Source organism: Phyllostomus discolor, chromosome 6 (assembly GCF_004126475.2).
Source record: "Phyllostomus discolor isolate MPI-MPIP mPhyDis1 chromosome 6, mPhyDis1.pri.v3, whole genome shotgun sequence".
Taxonomy (NCBI): domain Eukaryota; kingdom Metazoa; phylum Chordata; class Mammalia; order Chiroptera; family Phyllostomidae; genus Phyllostomus; species Phyllostomus discolor.
Genome location: NC_040908.2, coordinates 46,428,564 through 46,456,192, shown reverse-complemented (window position 1 = coordinate 46,456,192; position 27,629 = coordinate 46,428,564). Strand labels below are relative to the sequence as shown.

General features: G+C 42.7%; 1 protein-coding gene across 2 annotated transcripts in view; it reads right to left on the bottom strand.

Moving 5' to 3' along the window:
• Positions 1-10,117: 10,117 nt before the first annotated feature.
• PLEK (pleckstrin) overlaps positions 10,118-27,629 on the bottom strand; it is a 28,454-nt gene continuing 10,942 nt past the window's right edge. The window contains exons 2-10 of one of the 2 annotated variants that reach the window (XR_004903717.1): positions 25,802-25,957; positions 25,436-25,617; positions 23,715-23,806; positions 20,577-20,761; positions 18,889-18,993; positions 14,103-14,186; positions 13,182-13,251; positions 11,474-11,852; positions 10,725-10,736 (exon numbers count right to left, since the gene is read on the bottom strand). Coding sequence is in view for 1 of the 2 variants with exons in the window: in XM_028516339.2 (XP_028372140.1) it covers positions 11,716-11,852; positions 13,182-13,251; positions 14,103-14,186; positions 18,889-18,993; positions 20,577-20,761; positions 23,715-23,806; positions 25,436-25,617; positions 25,802-25,957 (1,011 nt within the window). In the remaining variant the exon portion in view is untranslated. Of the gene's footprint in view, positions 11,853-13,181; positions 13,252-14,102; positions 14,187-18,888; positions 18,994-20,576; positions 20,762-23,714; positions 23,807-25,435; positions 25,618-25,801; positions 25,958-27,629 lie in introns of both variants that reach the window. The other variant, XM_028516339.2, reaches the window with a different exon arrangement.

Sequence of the window (27,629 nt, the reverse complement as noted above, 5' to 3'; positions counted from 1 at the left end):
GTCCTAATATATAATAAAACATTTTTGAGCTTTTATCATGTGCTAGCAACTGTCTTAAAGCATTTTCATGAATTTTTAATGTAATCCTTACATTAACCTTATGTATTATTATTTGCATACCCACAGAGGCTAGGCCAAAGAACTGCCTTAGAAGGTCACCTAACCAGAAGTACCATAGTTTGCTGTGTATAATGAGCACTATTTTGCCCAAAAATTTTAGGGGAAAATAAGGATGTGCATGGCACTAATTCTTATTCTATATCTATACTAATTGTGTATCTATATAGGTGTTTTTAATTCTTTTATTTATGCTTATGTATTACAAGTATAACTCTAGGAATCAACAACGCTATCCATAAGCCAAATAATATTCTGCAATATGATGTGGTTTTGTTTCTAAATATAAGTAAATAAATAATTGAATTAAAAATTAAATGAAAGACTTCTGAAAGTTTGGGCCTAAAACATGAGTGCACATTATACACAGCAAAATATGGTAGCTGCCTCCCTGCGTGACTCCCTGTGAGAAACTAAACTTCCGGGAGACCCTCATAATTGTTCTGTTCCTTCTAGTGTTGTAAGAAGACCTGAAAATGTGGTTGAACACTGGTTTCTTTCTCATACACGCCTGTATTTTCCTCTTCCAAGACAAGTGGACATCCTTTTTCGTAAATCATAAAAACATAAAAAATGTATTGAAAATGAAAATAAACCAATTTATAAGAAATATCCTCCTTGGCTGGCATAGCTCAGTGGATTGAGCACAGGCTGCAAACCAAAGTGTCGCAGGTTTGATTCCCAGTCAGGCCACATGCCTGGGTTGCAGGCCACGGCCCCCAGCAACCACATATTGATGTTTCTCTCTCTTTCTCTCTCTCCCTCACTTCCCTCTCTAAAAATAAATAAATAAAATCTTTAAAAAAAAAGAAAAGAAATATCCTCAGATCTTCAGCAGAAATACAGTTTTTATGTTTTTTTAAGTTTTAACCTTTGAAAACCTCATTTCCCAGAATAGCTTGTTACAGATTTTAATATGCAAAACTCTTTGACACCTACAACAACAGTATGGTGATTACCAGAGGGAAGGGAGTAGGGGAGGTGGGAAAAGGTATGGGGGGTACATGGTGATGGAATGAGACTTGGGTGGTGAACAACATACAGATGACATATTGTAGAATTATACACCTAAAATCTACACAATTTTATTAACCAATATCACCCCAATAAATTCAATACAAATTTTTAATATGTATAGAACATCACCTAGGGGTTTAATTAAAATGCAAGCTCCTACTCAGAGATTTGGCCTAAAACCCCAGCTTCTGTATTTCTAACAGACCCCCAGGGACACTGTAGCTGCTGGGCTGTGAACCACACTTTTAGAAACACATCTCTGTTCTGCAGAAAACACACCCGGCATCTTGCCCACACCAGGACCCCAGCCCATCCTCCCCACTCAATACACAGGCCCATCCGCATACAACACATGCCCTTAACCTAGTCTAACAACAGACGCCTACCTACTGCCGGAGTCTCCACTCAGCCTGTGTGCCCAACTCATTCCCGCTGGGTTTTTCATTCTTGCCTTAGGATCACTAAGGACTTCTGAGGACGAGGAATTTTCTTACTCCTTGCATCACAGGGAGATTGATGTTCACTTCTTGCAACTGACTCTCTAAAATGTTTATCCTTAACCTCTCTTCCAGCTTCTAACAATTCCTCTCCCTCAAATCCCCCTCAGCAGATGACTTCATCTCTCATTTAGACAGATGACAGAGGTCATTCAGCATAAGCTCTACCCTCTTGCTTCCTCTCAGCCTCTAAAGAATTCTATTGCCACATCTGTCTTTATTTCCGTCTTTGCGTCAGTGGTGTCCCTTCTGCTTTCCATGTCAAGCCTCTGTCTGGGCCAGAGTCCAGCCCTTCTTCACTTCCTTCAAACCCTCCTTCCTCATTTTCCTTGTTTCTTCTCAACAGTACATTCCTACCCTCAGTCTACAATTTATTGCAAATACTCTGTTGTCCATTAAGAGAAAAATCTTCAACTTGGTTCTGACCAATCCTCTGAACCCCACTTCTACTTGGACGATTCAAAACATGTCACACATGAGCAAAACAAAACCCCTTCCACCTTACCACCCTTCCACACCCTCCATCTGTACCTCCCCCGGTCTTCCTGGAGCAGCAAATGGCTCTGCTGTTTATCTAATCACTCAGGTCAAAACCCCAAGAGTCATCCTTCACATGTCTTTCCCCCTTTTCCCAACATTTAGCAGATCCTAACTGATGATTCCACCACCAAAACATATTCCAAATCTGGCTCCTGCTCTCTGTTTTCAGTGCTGCCAGCTTGGTCTAAGCCACCCCTCTCCCTTGCCTGAATTATTCATGGGTCTAAACTTCACCTCTTGCCTTCCACAGTCCATTCCTCACCAAGCAGCCAAAGGGAACTCAAAAGTTGTAATCAGATCAATCCACCAATGGTATCCCCTTGTGTCTACAGACTGTCCCTCCACACCGGAATGCAAACTGTGTAACAATGGGGATCTGGCCTCCCTTATTCACCCAGCAGCAAACAAGCACCTAGTGAGCTCTACTAAATAAGGGCCCATTGAACAAATAGATGAATGAGTTTCCCTGTTACTCCTGAAAGCTACAAATCAGTCCTCTGCAATTCACCGTGACAAACCTTCAGAATGAACAGTCTAAAACCAGTGCTTCCCCTTTTCACCACACCCACCATATTTTCTGTACTGGGACTTTTCTCCTCACCATCCTTCTGAAACTGCTCCCTTGAAAGTCACCACGGTGCTTTAATAACCAAACCCAGCTGCTGTTTTGAGGCTTCAGTCTCAATCTCTATGCATTTGACACTGCTGACCACATTCCTTTTCTTGCAAAATAATTCTCCTCAGTCTTCTGAGAGTCTTTTCATGTAGACCACATCTTTTTTTCCTTGTAGCAATATATTTTCTTTTTCTTTCTTTCTTTCTTTTTTTGTTTTATTTTTTTTATTGTTGCTCAAGTACAATTGTCTCCATTTGCCCCCCACCACTCTCCTCTGCCCCACCCACCCCCACCTCCTGCCCTCAATACTACCCCCCTTTGGCTTTGTCTGTGGGTCCTTTATACATCTTCCTTTCTTGGCTCCTCTTCTTGCTCCTGATCTCCACGCATGGTCTTCCCAGTTGTCTGACATAAAGCTGTGTCAATTTTTTATTTCTACGTACACTTCTTTGATAAACACATCTCCAAGGACTTCAGCTTTTACTTCTTTCCCTATGAATCAAAGCAGACCCCTGACCCCTACTCTCTCACCTGGCCTTCAAACTCATGTCCCAAACCCACCTTCACTCTATGGCTTTCTTTTTTCTGTTAAAGAACTACTCTTCTCAGAGGATCAAGATACCGTAGTCCACTTACTGCTCACCATCTTATTCAGTCACTACCATCTGTGGATTCTTCCTTTGAAATAGTTGTGTTCATTCTTATTTCTACTACCTACACCCCATTACCTCCCATGCAGATAAACTACAATAGCCTACTAACGGATTTCCCCATCCTTTAAGTGACTTCCTTTTAAGCTACTCAAACACAGGCCCCTTTAACAAATGATTTTCCATTGCCTACAAGAAAAAGGGGAAAGCTCAACTTATTTAATTACTTTAGCACAAACAGAGCTCAAGCCAGTTCTAGACTTTCCTCAATATTTTCACTTTCTTACTTTTAGGGGTATTTTCTAAAAATGGAAGTGTAATTTCATCATGGTGATGGATCTATACAGTTCACTGGCATTGATCCTTATAAACAGATGCTATGCCCTGGAGGGTATGATTGGTCTTGACTTTTCTGCACCTGCATAACACCTAGCTCAGGAGATGTCCAGTTAAGGTTTGTCCAATCAATTTATTTTGAAGCATAAAGCCTTCTAAGTCCATTATTTGCAGGGCAAAAGAGTCAGATAATAAGGAGGAGCATTAGTAGATATGATTGAAACCTCTGAAAATTTTAACAACAGTAGTAGCTATGCCAACAACCAACTGAAATTTTTGTTACATTTCTCTCATTGACAAAAGATTTTTTTCAAGTGTAGGTACAATTCAACTAAATTTTCAACTCCAGAAAGCCTATCTCATCCTTATAAAGTGTATTCTTGGTTTCCTAGCCCATCTAATTATCAGCTATTTACTTCTTGACTTGCCGAGTCCAGTTTCTTAAAGGAGGAGTCTACCTGCCTGTTTGCCTTTAGAGTACACACTGATCCAGGTTGATCTCACTTTCCTTCAATTAATGCGTCAGGAGCTCTCAGTAAATATTGAGTGCCGGAGTAAATGAATACATGGACTTTTCTTCTCTCTGGGCATTCTCATCTGTTAAGACAGTTCCCAGTACTCACAGACAAACACAGGACTCCAAGACATAAAACTCTACTTTGATCTTTCTTCTTTGCTTCAGTCCTAGATCCTTGTCTGTTTCTGGACTGTCCCTTCTAGATTCCTAATTAGAACTTTATATTGAGTATTTTTCTATCTGAATGCATCATCTTTCCCACTAATGAGGCTGTTCTTTTTCTGTTTCTTACACTTGCCAATGAAATAGCCATTTCCAAGGTCACTAAGTGCTAAACTAGAAATCATCTTAGATTCTTTTCTCTCTTATTGACTTTCCTCCTAAGCACCTTTCATATTTGTCCCCTACCCTCTTTGCATGCTAAATCTTATCTATCCTTCAAGGCTTACTCAGTTATCACCACCTCTAGGAAGCCTTTGCTAAACAGCCCAGTTCTTCTTTATCTGCGTATCATAGCACTCAGCAGTCACATGGCGTCACAATATCAGCAACGGAGCTCCTTGAGGGCAAAGAATAAAGCTTAGCAACTTCTCATCCTGGTGCAGGTCCTGATATATGATGGACCTTCTGTAAATATTTGTTCAACTCTTGATTCAAATGTACTTTCACCTACCTCACCTTCATTGCTGTGACCCTGTCATCTGTCACCTGAGTTAGGACAACAGGCTTGACTGCCACTGTCCTTCCAGTCCAAATATTCTGCACGCAATGGTCAAAATTTGCTTGGAAAACACTGATGTGAGCATTTCATAGAGAGGCCCCGAGAGCAAGGGAAACAGGAAGGGAGGCATAGCAGAAAGGATGGGCTGCTGTTCTGAGTCACTCACTGTAACAGCAAAAAAAAAGGCCAAACTGGGACAGTGAGACTTCTGGCCTTATGTTGACATCATTAACTAACCCAAAGATAAGATGGTAAGAAAGTTACCTTCCTTGAGTGTCAAGACACTGACAGAAAATAGAAAGTCCACACAGTGATACTGGATTTGCCATCCATCTCTCAAATTACTGCTAGACCCAAGTCCACTTACAAAGACAAATTGTTTAAGATTCTGATATGTCTGGTTGTAGCTCATGAGGATGAAGAATCTAAAGAAGGAAAGTTGACACTGATGGAGATTCAGAGGGTAGGATAGCCAGGAAGCTCACCCCTGTTGCCTTTCCTTTTCCATGTCGACCCGTCAGGGTAGCGAGGGTGTCCATGCCACAATAACAAACAACCCTAAACCCCAGTGACTTAAAACAGCACACATATATTTCTTGCTCATATTGCTTATTGTGGGTTGGATGTAGGATCTGCTCCATATTTTCAAGATCTTCACCTTAAATATCATCCAGACAGTTAGGTGAAATTACTTTTAATAATATCTTTTATTCAATCCACTGTATTCAAAATAGTGACTTTTAATGTGCTTATTTGCCATCTATATATCTTTTTCAATAACACGCTTCTCTTTTATGATGTTGTTGCTTTCTTATTATTGACAAAACATAACCATTGATCACACGGCAATTTTATTCCTGTTGCATGCACACGGTGAAATCAACAGAGTTAGGAGATACACACACACACACACACACACACACACACTAATCAGGTTAGAAAAATGCTTTGGAACATATGTTAGACAATAAAATTCCTCAGAAGCCTCAAAACCAATATCAGCAGGGCAGAGCTATTTGCATAACTGTATCTGAACATAGAGGTTTCCCTTTAAACAAAGAAAAACCTAGAGCCCTGTGTTGTAGCTGGCTGTGGCCTCACAGGAAATGTTGCTGCCACTGATAGTGCATGAATAGTGCGTGCAGTAAGCAGGGCGTTCTCTTGGCAACGACATACATAGCCCAATGGTGGTAAGAGCCACACACATCCAGGACAGAGCTGAGCACTTGAACACGTGGATTTAGAAGCCAGGCAGATCTGGGCTTGAATTTCCTTAGGCTACCAGCTCAGGGCTCTTGAGTAATCTTATTAACTTCATTTTCTTCATTTGCAAAATGGGGGTGAAGCTGCCTACATGATTGTTGCAAACATTAGCGAAAGTCTATGTAGTACATAACAAAGTTCCCGGCATCTATAGTCAGACCATTAAACTCCTCTTATTATGAAGGGGAAGTTTAAAGTGGATGTGAAGAGCATGTACTCTGGGAACCTGGGGCCAGCCAGACTGGGCTAGAACCCCAACACTGGCGATTCCTAGCTGTGTGACCTTGGACAAATCACTTCACCTCTCTGTCCACAATTTCCTCATCCAAAAAGTGGGAATAATATGATATACATGTCCTTGGGTTGTTAAACCCTTAGAATGGTGTCCGCCATTCTATACAGGAAGTTTGTTGTGACAGCTGCCATGCTCCCCCAAAGCTCGAGTCAGTGTATGAGGAGCCTCCTTCTTGTGACTGGCAATTCCTTTGTTCACATTGCTCGACCTACAGCTATTCATAGAGCACCTGTAGGCACAGGTACTGAACTAGGTGTTAGAAGGGATTTGAAAAAAATTCTAAAATACAGACACTTTTCTGATCTCAAAGAACACAAACCCTGAAACAGGAAGCATGGTTAATAACTTCAACAGAATAGGTGACTATTGCTAAATTCCTAGTACAAATAGGTGATAGAGAAATTCAGAGGCATAAAGTCTGCCATGGAAATAGAGAGAATTGCAGGGGGTGAGGGAGCTAAGGCATTAAGCTGGACCTTGAAAGAAGAGTAAGAATGGGAGAGGCAGAGACAGGGAGCAGACGGTGTTCTAGGCCCTGGGGGTACATGATCATCCAAGTGGAGGTTCCAGAAGCGCGATGGTCTTGCCAATGACGAGTGAGATGGGTGTATGTCTGGAGTGGACAGTGGGCAAAGGGGACATTGGTTAGGAAAGGCAGGTGGGGGCCAGTTGGTAAAGAGCTTCAAATGCTAGGCTATTGCTTTAGTGTCTAAACTGTAGGCAGAGGAGATTCAAGCAGTCTATTGGTAGTTTTTACCTCTAATGTTCATAAAAATTACCCACATATACTTTTAAAAGTAGAAGTGCCAACATAGAGGCCCCACCACACACTTAGGAAATCAGAATCCCTGAAACAGAGACACAGGCTTATGTTCAGTGAAAGAATCCTGCAGACTACTCTGACAGAAACCAAAAGTTGAACCCCACTGACACAGAGCCTGTGAAGATTATATTTTCAAGACCTGGGACAGAGCAATTTTTAACTGAGGAAATTAATACCTTATGGGCAAAAATAATTCTATGAAATATATATAATTTATGGAAAGCAAATGTCAAATGACACTATAGAATTCATTGCTGGCATGTAATAAATGTTCAATAAATATTTAACTTGGATTCCCATGAGTGGCTTCTATGGCAGAGCCAGAAGAAAGGAAATTAGGATTAGATGGGTGCCCAAACATGCCAGCTAACTTACAGGCAGCTCATGTAGTACTAACAAAAGCCCTATGAGGGGGACATTATTATTCTCATTTTAGGGGTAAAGAAGTTAATACTCCTATAGTTGCAAATGCAGCAAGTCACAGAGTGGCATTCAAACACAGGTCCCAGGCTCCAAACCACTGCATTTCCCACTCATCAAACAACTCAGTTAAGTTTCAAGGGAAAAGCAAATATTGTGTCATAAACACTCTCCTCCTATCCTCATTTCCCTCCTCCAGTGAAATCTAAATTTTACCTTCCTTCTGCCCTGAAACTGAGCCAAAATCACTGAGAACTATCATTTCACGTTTTTGTAAGCAAGCTACTCCTTTCTTTCTTTTTCTCCCACTCAGTCCTCTCTGACATCTTCTAATCCACTCTACTCAGTTTTGAAATTCCTTGCTCAGAGAACCCAAAATGGAACCCAAAATCTTAATTCCTTCTGAGGTTTTTTTTTTTTACCTGAGGGCTGACATCAGGTGGCAGCACAAAGGGTTTTGTTTATAGTAGGCTTACCCAAAATCCAAAGGAAATGATGTAGGTGCTCTGTTTAGGGAAACAGTTTGTTGTTTTAACCTAGGCAGGTTCCTCATTCTGCTTTTGAAAGTCATCCTCTGTTGGTAGAATTTTAGTCACTATACAAGGTCTGTGTGTAAAAAATCCAACCATCGTTAATATACCGAGGACAGTTTGCATGGCATCGATGTAAGCCAAGGAGAATGGACTGGAATGCACATGCATGAACAATAATGACTTCACTGTACTAGTTAGTGGGGGCGGTAGACCCCTTTGCGTGAGCATGTGTACTGTGTGGCCATTGTATTCAAAATGAATGAGAGAGTAGAGCAATGAATCTGCATCAAATTTTGCATTAAGCTTGGATATTTCTCCATGGAAATTATTTGGATGATTCAAAAGGCCTCAGCTATGGGCAACTGGTGACTGACAACTTCATTATGATAACGTGCCTGCTCATGCAGAGATTTTTGGTGAAACATCAAATCACTCAGGTGACTCAACCAACCCTCCTACAGCCCAGACTTGGTGTCCTGAGACTTCTGGTTTTTCCCAAAACTAAAATCACCTTTGAAAGGGAAGAGATTTCAGATTGTCAATAAGATTCAGGAAAATATGATGGGGCAGCTGATGGTGACTGGGAGAACAGTGTAAGATCCCAAGTGCCTACTTTGAAGGGGACTGAGGCATCATTGTCCTATGTATAATGCTTCTTATATCTTGTATTTTCTTGAGTAAAAAGCTCTATTTTTCATAGTGTGTGGCCGGATACTTTCTGGATAGGCCGTGTGTGTGTGTGTGTGTGTGTGTACACGCACACGCACGCAAGGGACACTTACCATCCTTCCTTAAATCAGTACTGCATTCTCCATCTGTGTGTAAGATTCTCACCTTACAATACCTCATTCCATTCCTTTTCCCGAAAATGTGTTAGATTTTTCAGATTGAGTGCTTTGTTTTCCTGGCTTGCTGTTAACTGCATGATGTAAAAAAGATATTTTTCTCCTTTACAGATACTTTCTTACTTCTTCCACAAGTAATTATATTACAATTTATTCCCCCCCATCTAAATTGGAATCCTGAGTAAAATGCCAAGCCGACTTTCTGTTTGGTTTGGAATGATCTTCAAACGAAACTGACAGTTTGCATCTCCCTCCATTGACATTGCTGAAGGAAGTGCCTGTCACTCTGGGGCTCAGACCCATGTGGATTCACCTGTTTCTATGCCTGAGAAGGTCCGAGCCAAAGAGGTTCAGATATAGCTTGTAGATGTATACTCTGAACACCCACCTTGAAAAGTGACCCCTTAGCTCCACTAGGAATCATCAGTTGCTTGTGTTAGGAAGTCATAACAACACTGTGAATTCTCTGCACACCACTGTGTACAAATATGCAGAGTGTGCAATGAAAATCCCAAGGAGCAACAGTCACCCAGACTACAATGTGAACAGAGCCTCCTGGAGTTGAGCAGTGCACATCCTGCTCAACCATACAGAGCAGCCCCCCAGTAGGAAGCTTATTTTTCCCCAATGTGAATAGTTTTCTGTAACCGTAATAGTTAGTGGCCATTTATGGACTGTTTTGCTTGCCTGAACATTATAATCAAGGTCTCATAAATTTAAAATTAGCGATACAGGCTTATGATTTATCTTTATTTTCCCCATGTTTTTGTTATTCTCTGGAACAGACTGACCTTGTTAAAATCATCATAGAATCATTGGGATGACCTGAGAGACTAGAAGCAGCATTATCTGCAATCAATGCAAGTGGGTCGTAGCAAAGGAGAGTCGTTAATGGGACGCAAAACATTCGAGTTGCCACACCAAAAAGACACTGAACACAGTCATGTTTATTTCAAAACATAAAGTGGACTCCATATTAATAAATATGTTTAACACTGGATAGAAAAACTACTGTGAATGCTCTAAGAAAACGGTTTACTACAGAATCACAAAAAGGCAGTCTTTTCCTGGTAGGCCACTGATAAAACAATCTGGGAGTAGGAAGAACCTCATGGATATCGTGTGAAATTGGGGGAGGAAAGAGAGCTGATAAAAGCAGGAAGAATTTTCTACTCTCCTTTCCTCATTGGGGCCGTAAAATTAAAAATCTGAAATTGGGAAATACACCTTCACACACATCCCTGGTTTATCTCTCTGTTTTGGCTTAGTTTCACTAGTTTGTAGACATGAACAAAAATTGGAAACAGGTACTCAGTTTGAATCTAGGTCAGATTACTTTGGTTGAAAATGGGTTCATGGGGCCCCTCATGGCCAGGCCAAGCAGGAACGCCACAGCTTATGCTTAATAAAGCTCAGGTGCAACCACAGTGTCCTTAGCTGAGAACTGAAAGCGCTAGTCAATGCTGACAGCCACCTCCACTAGCTCTGTCTAGACTTAGATCCTTTTGGTGCTGTCTTTGTATAAACCCATCATCCACACTGCCTGCTGGTGGTCCAGCCCCTGCACCCTCTGGAACTGGGGTTGGGGGCACACTAATCAGGCAGCTGCCCGGGCCCCTTACCCATGGAATGAACCTATTAATGGAATCCATATGGCCACTTTTTTGTCTGCAAACACTCAAATGAAACAATCTTGAAGAGTTGGAGTTCCCTATCCTAATTATAATAAATGATAGAGAAATGCTCCTGAAAGGGACAAAGATAGACCCTTCGCAGAGCAGCCTGAAGTGGGAGTAGAACACGCCTGCTCTGAGTGGCTCGAAGGTGTGGAAAAGAGCTCAGCTACTCCTGGCTTCCTCAGGTCCTTTTCTCAGAAGACATAATAAGGACATAATACCTTTCCATGCTGTATGTAATAAGAAAAGAAGGCTCCAACCTAAAAGTCACCACTGCACTGCTGGCTCTCAGGGGAAGTTTCTGGGTAGAGGGAGGAAGGAAGACAAGAGGTCTCTTGTGTTTTAATACATAATCTTGTGGCCAAGAGCAAGGGGATGAGGTGGAAAAGAAAAAAAGGAATTTATGCCTCTTTTTGGGAACAATTTTAAAGGAAGGAGTTGTCTCTGGTTCTGAAGGCCAAGATTGAGCCAAGAAGGGACACCGGCTGGATGACCGTGGGTATGAGAATCACAAGGCTGTTGGGTTTTAAGCTAGGAGGTCCTTCCTCTTCATTTCCCAGAAGAGGAATCTGAGGTCTGGAGAGATTAAGCAGTGTACCCACCCCACATAGCTTGCTATATCTGCTTTGGGGACACAGAGAGTGGCAGAGAGACTTCGGTGAGCCATGTGGTCGGGTGCAGGTGAACATCGTGTGACATGTGGTTAGTTACATTTAGAACCCCCACAGATGAAAAGTTCCCATCCCTGGGCCCTCTCTTGCTGATGTGTCACCAGAGCTGAACAGATCCTGGACTGAGCTTATCCGTGGGGTTTCTGCAGGAGGGTGATGAGGAGCTGCAGGTGCATCCTCACTTCCCAGTCCGGGAGGCCACCTGGATGGCTTTGATCCACTCGGTACGCTCCTTGGGAGTGGCTGCTTGCAAGAAATAATGAACTTCACTAGCCGTGATGATCTCAAAGAGGTTCTCTTCTTCACTCTTCTTGCCTGGTGAGAGAGAACATGAATGACAGTGCATGCGGCACCAGAAAGGCCACTTAGTTTACCCCTTCTGCAAGGAATAAAATCCCAGTTTTTTGAGTGTTCTAAGAAAATCGATTGTGTAATATTCAAATATACCATCATTTAATGATCATATATATTTGTTGTATAATATAATTGTAGTATTTATATAGACAGGTACGTAGTATGATTGTGTGTGTGTGTTTAAGTAATAAGTGAAACACTCACAGAGAAACATTTTCTTTAGAGTTTACAAACAAACTAAATGTCTCACTTTTGCATACCAAGAGTGTTCAGTGAGTGACCTCTAATAGTGTCTAGTGTGTAATTCCTCTACTCATAATACAAATGAAGGGCTGACCCTAACATAGTTTTTGAAATTTATAAGTAAATAAATAGCCAGGCCCACCACCAGTACCAGCAGTAGAGCCTGAACTTGTTTTATCAAAGGCCAAGTTAGAGCCTCTGCTAAAACAGTGAATGCAGTAACCTGGCTAATACTATGACAAGACTTAAAATATCCACCTCGAATCAAAAAGCAAGATGCTCCCTACCCCCAAACTAAAACAGAACTCTATGGGGAGAGGGGAGTGAGCAGATCAGGGGCAGTAAGAAAAGAAAATCTAGGCTTTGCAGCTACCCTGTTTTCCCATCAGTCTTTATAACACCATAAACCCAAAATGCCAAGGCAAAACCAGGATTTGGATGTCTAAACCACATCTGCACAGTGATACCACCATGCCGGCTCCTGAGAAGTAGCTCTACACCACCATGCTTATCGCATACACCAAATCATAGACTTGTGGTCGGGGACCCGGAGGTCATCTGGTGCAAGTCCCTCATTCTCAGAGGAGGAACTAAGACCCAAGTTACTTAGGTGATTCACCCAAGGCCCTGCCACTAATTGACTAGCATGGACCTGACTATAATAACCCAGGTACACCCTCCACTCACTGCACAACTGTTTCTTTTTTTGTGAGAAAGTTTCTGGTCTGTAAAAGCCTCCCATGGAATGTCATGGGCCAGTTTCAGGCAACAGGAGGTAACAAGTTTCTCCATTTAAGCCAGTTCTAATGTGAAGGATTTTTCTCAGCATTGCTTGAAGATTTACTCAAGGCATTCACAAAATCTCTCCAACTCCTCAAGGCCCAAAGAGCTAGCACAGCAGTAGGGAAACAGTAGGTTTTCAGACAGCGATTCATTCATGCTTATGCTTGATCAATGGAATGATTGACAGCTGTTGGCTCAGGATGCCCATGTGTGGGAAGGGAGCCTAAATAGACACACCTCTCTCAGACAAAACTTCATTCTTACCATCTGGGTTGCTTTCCACTGAAGTCACCACACAGCCTCTCAAATGAATTGCTCCCAGGGGATCTTCCCCCTAGGGGAGAGAGGAGTCCTTCATTATGTTTCCAAAGAACAATGTACGGATACACCTTATCTTGTTGGTACCAAAGCCCCACAGACTTGCTCTGGTATAGATCAGGGCCCCCAAAATAGATAAAAGCAAAAGGAGCTTAAAAGAAACCCCATCCAGATCCCCAACTCCCTCACCCAGGGAGGCAGAATGAAGAAACATAAGTCAATCTGAGCTTCATATCTAGAGGAAAGTGGGAAGGAAGGTGGAAGGGCTGAATCATCACATCCCATAAGAGAAGATGAGCGTGTTTCCACAGTTCTTTGGCCCCATGCAACTATTCCACATGGGAGGGAATCAAAGAGCCCTTCATTGCAAACAGAGGCTGAGGACCCAACACAGACGGTGTTGTCTTTATGCTTTAGAGGTCCCTCAGTTTATTGAAGAAAAGCCCCCTTCTGAATACTCAACAGTCTAAATGCCTAGATTTAAACACTGCTTTCATCCAGTTGGCCTGGAAGAGAAAGTATCACTTTTTTTTGCACATTAAACCAGGAGCAAAATGTTGAACTGATTGGGTCCCTCTGAAAATGTTACATAGGGGCAAACAAAAAAATTTATGTTGAGTTGACAAATAAATGACAATTTAGTGATATTTTCTTCCATCCCCGAGCTTATGCTGACCTCAAGCCTAAAATCTCAAATCTTTGCAATAAGAGGAGGTAGGAAAAGGTAGAGAAGGCAGGGAGAAATAAAAGTGAGGGGGTGAAGAGAAAAAGGGCACATCCACAGGGCAGAGAAGGGGATGGCAAGCCCTGTGGATAGATGCAGTGGAGGCTTCTAGAAGAATGGATTTATTGACCAGAGGATCTCACCCCAGCAGGGTCGTAGTAGTGCAGATATGCAGGGTCTTCTCTCAGAATGAACTTCCTCACTTTCCAGTTTTTCCTCCTATGCCCCTATATCCAAGAGAAACATAAGAAAAGAATGAAGCATTCTTAGTATCACTCTGTACACACAGTACCAAAAAATAAATCTGAATTGAAAAAAAAGGAAAATAGTTGAAATACTAATTCCAGAAAAACCAGGCCCTAGCCCAGGTCTTTGTCAGAGAGATAGCACTGTGTCCCATGAACAATTTAGATATTATTAAACTATGGATTGAATTATTTCTAAGATGTCTTCCAACTTGGTATTACACAAGATAGTACTGTGTATATACAATGTACTTTGCTAGGTAATGTGGTGGCTATAACAAGACTTAAGACATGGCCTTATTCTTCATAGAGTTTATAGCCTAGGTATAAAACTTCAATAGCAAATATCCAAATCAAATAATTGTTACAGAAGACGATGGATTTCAAAAAAATTAAAAGAGAGGTATGTGATTCTGGGTTTGGATGTCGAAGAAAGTCTTGCAAAGACCTATGCTTATCCACGTGAGTGACAAAGAGGTAGGGGAGAGACCACTGACAACAAAAAAGCAGTGGGAATGCACGAGGCACATTCAGATGTTTATTAATAAGAGCAATCTGACTAAAAGGCAGGGGTCATAAGGAATAGTTGAGTCAAGGTTGGAGAAGCAGAAAGAGACTCAGTAAAAATAAAAGGTGGGGTTGTCATTGAACTGGAAGTGAAGAGGTTAATGTGGTGATAACAAACAGAATGAACCAGCTTGCTAGATCAAAGATAAGCCAGGGGCAAGATAATAAGGTAAAAAGAGGTCATTAGGAAATTGTTGCAATGATTCAGGCATCACATTATCAGGGACTAACATCAGGCAGCATCAAAGGAAATGAGAAGGAGTGCTTGTTGTGCCAGACATGATGGGGAAGAAAGGACTTGGCATTTTCTAACAGAATTAAACACTGACACTGTTTAGACTGTGGGTTTTGAGGGCAAGATTTGTCTTTGGTCGTCCAATGCCTGCCAGCACTGTGCTTGGCTCATGGAAGCTGCTCCATATCTCTTTGCAATTGCCTTGAATTTACGCAGTCCTTTCAATTAGCTTATAGCAGTTTTTTAAAATGTCACGGTCAACCTGAGTGTATGACTTCCAACAGAAATTCAAGTGACTTAAATAACTCAGAAGGCAAAAAAGTTATTAGATTAAAAGATATATAGTTTCTATCTTGCTAATACAAAGAATTTTGTTCTTTAACATGCCACATATTGATAGGCACATAAATAACTTTTCCAACATTTTTCATTGTGCTTGTGTAGAAAGCAAGAAAACACTTATAATTTCAGCAAACAGTCCCTCCTTTATAATTCTGGTCAGAGGAGTTTAAAGAGAGCCTTCCAGAATGGGTCTGAGTTACTTGGCCAGTTGTTTTATCAAGGAGCTCATCTCAAGTCTTTCACTTGCCTGAGGTTGAATGAATCTAGGAACCCTGTGTAGTCATAAGGGAGAACCTAGAATATTTCTATCTGCTATGTTGTGTCCAGAATGGTTTTTGCAAAGCATCGGCTTCCAAAATTCTCCATAAGAATGTCTGCTCTTTGCCTTAGCCAGTGCTGCCTATAAAATGTGGACCCTGAAGTTTCTGCCCATACTGTTTCATCTGGACCTGCAGATGCACATAGCATATCCTCCCATGGAATTACTGGGTGAATCCCAAGTTTTCAGGAGTCAGAGGAAGAGGAAGGTAATGGAAGCTGTGAAATCTGCCAGCCCTAGCCAACCACCACGTTCCCTTGCAGCCCTCACTAGCATTACAACGTGACATGCTGGAGAGTTTGATGTTAGTAAGTGGGGGTCTGGCTGGCTACCTCTCATCTAATGAGTATTTCCTGAGGGATTTTAAGGAAGGCATGTATGCCTGGGGGCGCCATGGACTGTTGTTGATCTGTCCAAGTCATCTGTTTACATTTGATTGAATTCATTCTACAAATGTTTATTGCCTATTATAGACCAAGAAGGATGCTGAACTTTTTAACAGATATGAGAAAAAAAAAAGTGTAACACATTGTCCTTCCTCATCAAAGAATCTATATTGGTTGAGAAGCCAGATATTTTATGTTTTGTGACAACAGAATAAATTATATTAAAAAGAATTATATTGAATATAATCTAATTTCATTCATCCTCAATTGGTTACATTCCCCCAAATAGAATGATTTCCTATGGGATGGGAGAAGTGGGGAGGGAAAGGCAGGGCGGGGAGGGGCCTGACCTCCAGCTGGGCACAGCCACTTCACCATCTAAGGTGTGGAACACAGGTGCCATTTTTCATTACGAGCAGTCCATGCAGGTTAACTTGGGCTAACTCCCGGCACTAGACCCCGGGTGGCTTAGTTTTTATGGCACTTCAAAAAGGCATTTTAAAAAATTCCCTCAGATGACTCTGATATGAACCAGAGTTGTAAACCACTGGACTAAGAGATTGGAAATATTAAAGAGGGCTGTCAATTCAAATAAAAGAGGTTTTTGTTCCTTCCCCCAGTCCCCCTAAAAAGGAGGAAAAAAATATTGTAAGAGAACGAAATTCCTGAATGCACACAGATTGCTGTTTTCTTCATGTTTAAAGGAGGTTTATAATGAAGACTATTTGTACAGTAGCATTTGGTAATAGGGTAAATTAGCTGTTAAGAAAAAAGCCAGCTCTGTGGTTCTCAGCCCTGGCCACACACCCGTGGGGAACTATAAAATCCAGAGGCTCGATTGTATTGGCCTGGCGTGCCGACAGGTCCCTAGAGGATTACAGTGTGCACCAGCTGGGCTAGCTAAGGCTAAACTGTAGCTATCCAAGGCCAAGCGAAGGGAGGTGAGGGAAAACAGGGAAGCAGGCCTACTTCTAGTCCCCACTGTCCTTAACACACACACAGGCACCCACTATCCTCAGCCAGTTTTTGACCACCCAGGGTCTCCACTGGGGTGCTCTACCCAGATGACGCCTGTCCAGCTCAGTCTTTGTTCACCCCCTTTCACCCTTCATGTTCAGTTTTCTCAGCGCTCCTCTTTAGACTAGAGCTTGTCAGATCAGCTACTTCAAGAAAAGGTACTAATGGCTAATAACAATATAGAATTATGGAAGGAATCATCAACATAAGAAAATAATGAGCTCTGACTGATGTAGCTCAGTGGATTGAGCATGGGCTGCAAACTAAAGGGTCACTAGTTTGATTCCCAGTTAGGGCACATGCCTGGGTTGTGGGCCAGGTCCCTGGTACAGGGTGCTTGAGAAGCAACCACACAGTGATGTTTCTCCCCCTCTCTTTCTCTTTCTCTTCCTCTCCCCTCTAAAGATGAATAAATAAAATATTTAAAAAAAGAAAATAATGAAATTCCCTCCCAAGTTACTCTTGCCTTAATGGCTACCTCCAAGCACCTGTAATCAAAGAGCCAAGAAGGTAGGAGTGTCTGGCAGAACCAAAGAAGAAGCCGGTGGCAGGCAAATTCTGTCCGTCTTCCCCATGTAAGGCTGGCCTCGCTCCTATGACTCTCCTTTAATCTAGTCACTGGTCACTCTGTTGTGGAACTTATGAGAATTGTCTGTGAATTCTTTCCAAACTCTTGCTGTACTATTTCTTAGGACCCTGATATAAGGTGAGTTTACCACATTAATTCCCCACTTGCCCTGGTGAAACTCGAAATCCATATCTGCACCTAATTTCAATTAGCTCAAATTCCTTTTTTTTAATGTAAATATATGTTCAACACTCTCTTTGCCCTCTCTTTGCCCTGAAGGTTCAGGGTCCCTTTATGAGATGAGTCCCATGGGGTCTATAGACAGTGCACAAAACTCTCTTTACAGCAACAAGATTCTCCCTGTTATAAACTGAGCAGTGCCTTTAAGACAACTCACAGCACAACCAGAAAGGCACAACCTTGCTTCGTACAGCAGCAGATGCGCTGAAATCAGATTATTTCACCCTGAACACCCCCTTGTCTTCCTATTGCTTCTGCCTTTACTAGGTGCTGGCCTTGACTTTCTCCCTCAGCCCTAGCACTCACACTCTCTGTGTTACCCCTTGGAATCTCACGCCTTGGCACCTGGTAACTAACTATAGCTATTCCACTCACCCCAACTCTTGCCTCCCAGACTAACAGTAACCTATACCTGTGGACACTCAGGTAACTGCACATGACTTCCCCCAGGACTCAGTCCGTGCTCCCCAACTAGATTTGACCTTTGTCTGCTGCTGCTCTTACACAGTTGGCCTCAGACATGCCCTGGATTTGGTCTCACTATGTCCTACCCACAGGCTGGACTGGCCCTTTTCTTGTTCTCATAACATATGATGTTCCTCTTCTAGGTATGGCTTATAACTGTTTCCCGGTTACTTTGTAGAGAAGAGGGATAAGCAAATGGAAGTACTTTTATTATGAAACACATCTGTCTTTTAAATGGCATTTCTTAGCCAATTGATTTCCTCCAGCTAATTAAAAGGTCAATGTTTTTCTTTAAACACCTCTTTTTCACATGCTATTGATAAAAAAGGAGTTTCCTTTTTTCAAGGTGCATCTTCTGCCTGTGTGCCTCAGTCCTCCTGACCAATGCCACTTTGATCATCTCCTTAGCTATTTGTCTACCTTTCATTCTGTGGGTTTCATGTACTAGCTGACTATGAGCCAAATAAAATACCACTTGGTGGTTTAGAAAGAAAAAGGACCAGGTGAGAGGGAAAGGCTAGAAAAGGATAGTGGTGGTCACTCACCTGCTTCAGTAAACATCCCTGCTTGATAATGACCCCTCTGAATTCTTCTTTCAGAATGACGTCGTCATCACTGGAATTCTCTTCACAGAAGAAGCCACTGTCTGGCTATTGGGACACAAAATAGCAAGTTTATTAGACTAGTCTTAGGTGTGTTTCTACTTGTACCCTCTTCACCAGCAAACCCCAACCCCTCCCCCTCCCCCAACTTCCAGGCACGGGGGTAGGTTCTTCCTTCTCCTCCTTCTGTGGTTCGTACCCCAATTTGAACTTTAGAGGCTGCCCTTGGTCATCTCATTTTTCCTCCCACCTCATCTTGCTTCTAAATGGCTTGTCCTCTCTAGTTTGCACTTCTGTGATCTTGTTGATATCACTTCATTTTCTTGGGTTGCCCAAGCCACGCAAGGTGGAGTACACAAAACACAAGTTTACTCTTTTTTTAATTGAATTCATTGAGGTGATCTTGGTTAATAAAATTACATAGGTTTCAAGTGTACGGTTCTATAATACATCATCTATACATTATATTGTGTTTGCCAGAATTTTTTCTTGTATTACCAATATTATTAATTGTTGTGTTAATTTCCATAGGAATGACTATAAACCTACTTTTTCCCCACCCTGTATTTTAAGCCTAGCTCAGCACATTTCTTTCTTCAAAGCCTTCCTTCTCTCGGGACCCCAGGGCTGCATCCTTGAAAGTAGAATTGGCTAACTTACAACACACTGAATAACAAGATCTCCATCATGACCTCTGCCACTCAGCCCCTTCTACTTTGAGAAGACCAAGAGCTGGTGCTCAGCCTCATTCTCTGAGGTCAGCAGGGAACTGGGGACTTGCTCAGCTATAAGCAAGCAATGAATCACACAGAGGAAGAAGAGCCACTGTGATGGGTATTTTTGGAATCCCACACTTAAATGGCTATAAACAGCCAAATTAAAGGTCTGAAAAATATGCATACTGACAGCGGAAGTTCCCCCAAAGTGAAATGAAACTGTCTCTGGGGCATTCACATTCATAATTTTTGTAAAGGGCTCTTAAGTAACTTCCTAACTTCTGTGCTCTGATCCCCAAATAGAAATAAAACTACCAAAATCCCCCTAGAAATCCACTGTTGCAGGATTTGCCATGTGGCCCAAGGTTAGGTCCGTACAGTGTAATACAGTGTTTCCCAATCTGTGGCAAGCAAGCTACCACAGGCGGTGACAAGATGATGGGGAAAGGAAATGCGGTGCATGCTTTTTGTATTAAGTTGCATATTTCAATGTATATTTGGAAAGATACAATAAGCATGTTGTGATTTTATGGATCTCTCTCAGGGAAGGAAGCTCCCTGAAGGCTGCGATTTTACTGCTGTTGTCTCCTTTGTCTCAGAGAGTGCTCAGCATGTGCTAGGGCCTAATCAGTTTTTATAAATGAATTATTGCTTAGAATAAGAATAGATATAGTAAAGTTTTAAAAGTCCTTTTAAAGAAAACTATTCCAGTAAACAATATTTTCCTCTAAACGGAACCACTTGGATGTGGCAGGCATTGAGTTGGGGCAGCTCCCAAGTCAAAAACATCCAACAACTCTTGGTAGAGGGCTGGGCCTTTCCTTCACATATGTGGATATAAACGGAAATCAACCCAGAATCTGCCCAGAGCAATCTCCATTGCAGGAAGAGCAGCTAGGTAGCTTTCTCACTTACAAAGTAGTAGAAGGCATCAGGGTTGTCCAGGAAAGGGTTTTCGGCAGTGCCATCCACCGCGGTCTTGGACAGGTCTCCAGCAGGCTGCAGGTACCCTTCGTTGAGCAGCGAGGAGGCGATCATGAGGCCTTCCTGGCGATTCCGCACAGACTGGTTGGAAACCAGCCAGTCGATGACACAGTTACCTGCATGGAACCATCAGAGGGAAGGTCAACTCTCCTAACCAAAGAACAAACACTGGCAGTCACCTCTGGAAAGCTCCAGAGCACCCACGTGTCTGATTTGTCTGATTCCAGGAAGGAAAAACAGAATCAGTGTCATGGACACCTGGAAACAAAGGAACCATGTAAAGGGTTTATGTTTTTCTTTTCTCCTTAAATCTACATGTTCTTTAAGAAGCAATGCATCATCAAAGAAATAGTTCTCACCAACCCGCTCATTCATTCTATTAACACACAAACATTTACTGTGCACCTCGTAGGTGCTAAGTACTGGGGTGGGTTTTAGGGAGACCCACTTGAGTAATCAACAGTGGAGAGATGGGTGGTAAGTAATTGTAACAGCTGCTGTGCTGTGGGTCAATTTGGTGGAGCTACTGGGCCAAATCTTCAGGAAGGTTCAGATGGGGTGGGTGGGGGAAATCGGCTGTGCATGCACTGTTGGGAAAAACTTAATAGAGGAAGTGACATTGGGCCCAGGCTTTGAAAACAGTAGATGTTGGCCAAGCTTGAAAGGCAGGGGCGGAGAGGAACCAGCACAGGCTGAGGGAGCAGCAGGGTGAACAGACTCACACAGGCATGAAGCAGCCTTGCTGGGGATCTAAGAGACAGAGTTGATGGAGAAAAGGCAAAAGGAGACAATAGAAAGAGGAAGGCACAGAGTCAGGGGAGACCTTTGATAGCACATCAAATAATTTGGCAACAAGGAGCCGCTGCAAGTTTTTAAGCAGGAAATAACTTGGTCAGATGTGTATGTCCTAAATTAAAATCTGATGATAACACTTGCACTGAATGTCACACCATTTTTGCAAGGTAGCAGGGACCTTGAAGAGTCATTTAATCAACCTTCTCCCTCCAGAGAGGATTGCAAAGAGAATAAAATGAACTTAATCCATGAATTGGGTTACTTATTAGCAGGCTACAGTGAAGCTTTGTATTAAAAATGACATGTTCTTTACACATGTAGCCAACCAGAGAGCCCACAGCATAGGCATCCCACAGAGAGTGGTAGAGTATGCCATCCTTGAAACAGGAGTGAGAGCAGTCGGTTAGTGAGCCTCCAATGAACTTTGTATATGAAAGACTTTTGTCTCCTTTTCTTTCTTTAGAGGGATAAGCTAATGAATACTGAATTTCTGTTTTTAATGTTCACAGAGACCCTGTAAAAGAGGTAAGGCAACAATTGCAGACCACATTTTACAGATGAGAATATTAAGGCTGAGAGAATTTGAGTGACCTTAGGCCTGAGTTACACCTTCAATGGGCCTTCACTTAAGTGTTCTAACCCCAGATTCCTCCCTTGTTCAGGTAGGCATGCAGAGGCTTGGAAGACAAGTTCAGTCTACTCTCCCTGTCATCTGACATTCAAGGTCTTCTATCACATATCAGGAGTGCCTGGGTCCCAGTCTCTGCTACAGACTTGGGTCGCTGCTGAGAACACCTGACTCCTACGTGAAGGCTTGACTCCCCCCACCCTTGAATTTCTAGAACCCACCTGACATTCAATCAGGAGGACTTAGGAAGTTCTAGCACAGTACTATAGGACGCAGTAACAGGTCACACAGGAAATAGGTCTGGGCTGGACCTTGTGCCTAGATCTACATCCATAACCCCATCCCTGCTCTCCACCTTGCTCCCTTTGTCCGAGGCTCTGTCGTGGTGACCTCAGTCCTGCCAGAGTTAGGGCCCTGCTCCTGTCAGTTTCCATTACCACTACCCAGGCTTGGTACTGGGCCCAAATCTTAGCTGGCTTTTCCAATGTTAATGGGCTCCTGCCTTCACTCCAGGAGACTGAATTCCCATGGGATACTACCCTGTCACACCGTCTCACTCTCCAGCTTCCTGATCTTGACTTGGACCATTTGTATGAATTATCTGTCCACTGGATTCTACAGCTGTTGCCTCTTCTCAGAGTTCTCCTCCTTTGATGGCTCCATCCTAGGTCAGCCATGCTTGCCCTCAGACAAACCTAGGCCCAACTGTACATCCTATTTTGTCCCCTAATGAACCATCAGCACTACCAGGGGGGTCATTTTCTTTTACAGATGCACGTTCTTCATATTTTTTCTCCACAACTTTGAACTCACCATCCTCTGCTCAACCACCTCATCAGAATTTCTTCCCACAAATACTTATTGAAATTCTATCTGTCTTTTAAGGTCAGACTTAGGCACCATCTTCTATTCATCCCAACAACCCACTGAACTCTTTCTTTTTCCTGAACTCACAGAATTGATCATCTTTGCAGACTCATGATCTCTTTCATGTAAACCACTTTGAGAGCTGGCTCACTACAGTGCTTAGTGTGTGCCGGCCACTGTTTTAAGCACATTACAGCAAATTGGTAAAGTAGGTGTTTATTCCCATTTTATAAGCAAGAAAAGTGAAGCACAAAGAGGCTAAGTTATTGATTGGCCTGAGGTTTTACAGCAAGCTGCAGAGCCAGGATTTGAACAAAGGCAGTCTGGCTCCAAGGAACATGTCTGTAACCACTGCAGCATCTACCTAAACACATAACATTTAATGCCTGACCCTGTGCAGCCTGAGACATCCTCAATATTGTCTCTTAAATCTTATATTATAATGTAATATATAACATAATATTATATTACTCCCTGTTTATCATTTTATTCAACTCTGTGTGTGTTTTAACATAACATCATTTATTGGGAGAAAAAAATGACCCTTTGATTGATAGAGCTGGACTTTCCAAAACTATATCTTGGACAACAAAGTTCTTTTCTACCCTTCTTTGTGCGTCCACACTGGGGAAGTTCAATTCTCATGTTCACCAGTCTTTGTCTTTTGACGCCATCCCCTCAGCATGCTCCCCACACCCCTACCGCATACGTGAGGCTGAGCAGGAACTCCGTATTGCCTTCCCCAGCTGCCCCCCTTTCAGACTTGCAAGGCCTTTTACCTGTGAAGCAGTGGTTAAAAATCTTCTTGTCCTTCTCTAGGTTCAGTTCTTTTATTCCTTTTTCTGGGTCTTTCATGGACAAATACATAGCACTGCACAGAGACAAAAACAGACAGATGAGTGGGAGTGTTACAGAACAGCAAGTCCTCTCCGGGCATCGGCCTTGGAGAGGCTGGCCGGGAGCATAAGCTTCTCCCCTCCCCTGGGGCCCCCGCTCTAATCTCCCCACTAGATCACAAGTAGTTAAAGGGCAGAGGTGGTACTTACATAACTCTGTGGCCTGCACAGCATTCAACAAAATGTACTAGGAAGGTAGTAATTATTTCTGAAATTCATTAAGCTCTCTGTTGATTTAATACCTAACACCTGAGACAGAGAGCTGCCCCCTGACAGGTGACAAAGATTAAAGGTTCTCAGGTCCAGTTGTCCATACACACTCTAGGTTTTTAATGTCCCCCAATTCCCATGTTCCAGTTCTTTAAATGTCCGTCAAGGGACCATCTAGAGTAGACATTCACCTCTAGGAAAGTGAATGTTTTAACTAAGCCTGTCTCTTATTCTAATAATTATGAGACAAGGCACAATAGTGAGAAGTTCCCATTTTTGTCCTTGAAGTAATAAACTGAAGATAGCCTGATCAGAGAAACTGCAAGCAACTAAACAGAAGGGCACTTCCATGTATCGAGTGGTTCCATGTAGCATGAACATCATTCCCACTCAGCTCTGACAGCCATGGCCAGAAGTGTGGTCACTTGACAACCCCAGTCAGCAGCTGCAGCTAGACCAGGTGCCTCCTCCTGGGTCTTTACCAAAAAGCTTTCCTGGTGGGAGAAGGTGCTCAGTCTCACCAAGCTCAGTGTGCAAACTTTGTCATGCTCCTGTGACGTGCAATTCTTGTGTTAGATTGTAGAAAGGACTTATCTTCAGTCCCTCTCAGGGTCTCATTGTGTAAACAGAACACTTATTGAAAATTTTTAGCAGCCAGTGGAATTCTTTCCAACTGGGCTCCTATTTCAGGTTATACTCGACATAAATGCAAAAGTATCAGGAAGCAACAAGAATCCCAGAAAAAAAGGGCGGGGGGACTCATGTGATTGAAGATATGAAATGTGCAGGAAGAAAGGAAGGAGCCCTGTTCCCAACCCCTGGCAGGGGCTGAGTTTACCTGTGAACCTCTAATAGCCTTTAGACAACAACCATCACCTTCAGTTCCAAGCCAGTCAATGTCAGAGGACATTAAACCAGGTCAGGGCACAAATGGCTTCTGCCTAAGATGGGTGATCAGCTTGGCTGGTCCTTGCTGACAGTGTGAACGTGTGCACCTGAACTTGAAACCTCTCATACTTGGATGCATAGCACCTGTCTTTTCCTCCCTTCCTAGAGATCTTGAAGCTTTCTTTCAAGACTAGCCTTTCTTTCAAGGCTTATTATGGCTACTTCATAAATGCAATAAATTCTTTCTCTCTGACTCTCTTTCTCTCTCTCTGCCAAGGTTATCCAAAATGAGGAATGTACTCTCCACTGGCTTTCTCTCCTTGGTTGTGAGGCCTTGGAGAAGCCATGATCACTCCTTCAGATGTAGGTGAACATTTTAGTCCACCTGGAAGAGTGAAAACAGCCTTTGGAGGTGACTAAAGCAAGCCTTGGAACAGTCCCCATTATGAGAGTTCCTCAAAGGGGAAAAAAGGAAGGAGTGGAAGGAAGCAAACACAGAAAATCACCCTAAGTCAATGGTTTCTGGCAGTCGAATAGATCTCCTGGTGGATTTCCTTGCAAACTTCTGGCCTCCTTCAAGGCACTTAATGGCCTTCTTGATGTCCCGAACCCAGCCATCTCTCTCTTCCAGGAAGGCTGCCTGGAAGAAGTGGTCCTGCTGTTTGGCCGTAGTGATCTTAAACACAAACTAAAAATCAAAACACATCCATTAGGAATAATTATTTTCAAGGGCCCGAGGCCCCTTATGAAACACGGCAGGGTGGAGTGTGGGTGATGGGAGGGGGACTAGCCACCACCATATTATAGGCTCTTCACAGGCCCAAGGTCAGCATCTGATGAAACATTCACTGTGACTAGTAATGACAGCTCACCATCCTTTTGCCGAAGTCCTGACAAGGGCTGGTGAGAGTGCTTCCTTTCAGGGGAATCATTCCTTTGGGGCTGTTGTCACTTTTCTTCTTATAGAATTCAATTCCGTCCTCTAACAGTACAACCCACATGGGTTTCCAGGTGTTGAACATACTCCCCTGTAATGAGAAAAAAAAAGAGCCATGAAACAATGTTTTCTAAAACTATTCTATAGATGGTGCAGGACTGGGTAAATGGCTTCGTGTTGGCCATTGTGGGCACAGGCAACTCATGTTTGTGTGACCAGGGTGCTGGGAAAGCAGCCTTCAAGGGAGGAGAAGACTGCCAATCTTTTAGAACTTTAAAAAAACTTAAGATAAACTGTATGCACGTCTATAATTAGCCCATAAGCTTCCCATGGGTCATTACCAAGGGAATCAAGTATGAACCTCTATTCTTCTCAGCCTTCAGGGGCCTATTTTCTGTTCCCAACCCTGCCCATCGTGTTCAGTTCCACTCGGGGATGGCAAATAGATTCTATCTCAAGTGTCAACTCCACTGAATATTAGAAATGCCTGACAGGACTCACTGAAAAAGTGGCATGTCCCAATGGCTGTGTTCACCACAGATGTGGAGGCCAGAAATGGTGGTGTGCTAGCTGCAGTTACATCCATCCTGTGGTCTAATCAGTTTTTCTCTCAATGTGAGTGTCAAAAAGAAACTCAGACAGCAGCTTGCATACAGGATGGCTAAGCTGTATGAAAACCCTTTGCAAAACTGTCGGTAAAGCCAGAGCACTGCTGTTCATGTCCGTGAAGCTTTTAGGAAAATCCTCACTGAAAAGTTGTCAGTTTGGGTTAATGTCAACTGCCCCTATAGCAATAAAGAGCCATTCTGGCTGGCTCAAGGAAGTCTCTCTTGTCTATATTTTGGGAGAGTTTTGGAAAAGGAAGAAAATAGGGTGCTTTGCCTCTTGGGACCCATGAGGTCACCCTGCCATGACTGCCACAAACAGAATTATCATCCAGTTTGCAGCAGATCCTGCTGCTTATCTGAAAACACAAAGAGGTCTATATAAAGGTCCAGTTGCCTGAAAAGGAAGTCTAGTTATGCAAAAAGGGTAAATACTTGTGGGGCTATCATTTCACTTGTCCAACTGTTTCCTTTATTTTAGTTACTGAAAAAAAATTAAATAAAACACTATCTCTTTTCTGCACAGGCAGAATGACTCTGTACTAACACTGGACTATATTCCTTTCTTGAAAAGAGGTGAGGTTGGACACTATCCCAACACATGAAATAAGTTCAGTTAAATGCCTTTCTGTTTTACATTTATCTGGGAGAAACACAGACCCAGAATATAAAGACTTTCCACAAATCAATGAGAAAAATACAAACAATTTAGTTTTTAAATGGGCAAGAGACTAAAAGAGGCATTTCACTAAAGAGTTCTCCAGAATGCCTCTGAAAAGGTGTTAAAATAATTGTTCATCAGGCAAATGTGCGTGAAAACCACAGTGAGGTACTTGTGCACACGCACTAGAATACCTAACATCGTAAAAGGCTAAGGAGAGCAAGAACTGGCAAGGGTGGAAACTGGAACTCCCAAACGTGGCAGGCGGGAGTGCAGAACAGCACATCCACTGGAAAGCTGTGGAGAATGTCCTAATTCGTGGAGGATATATGTTGGTTGAAGTATTTAAGGGTGAGGTAGCAGGAGGTCTGCAACTTCTTCTCATAAAATATGTGTGCATGTTTATGGAGAATGTGGAGATGTGGAGAGAGAAAGCGAACATGGCCACGTGTCAACAGCTGATAAATCCAGGTGAAGAGCATACAGGTCGTTGTACC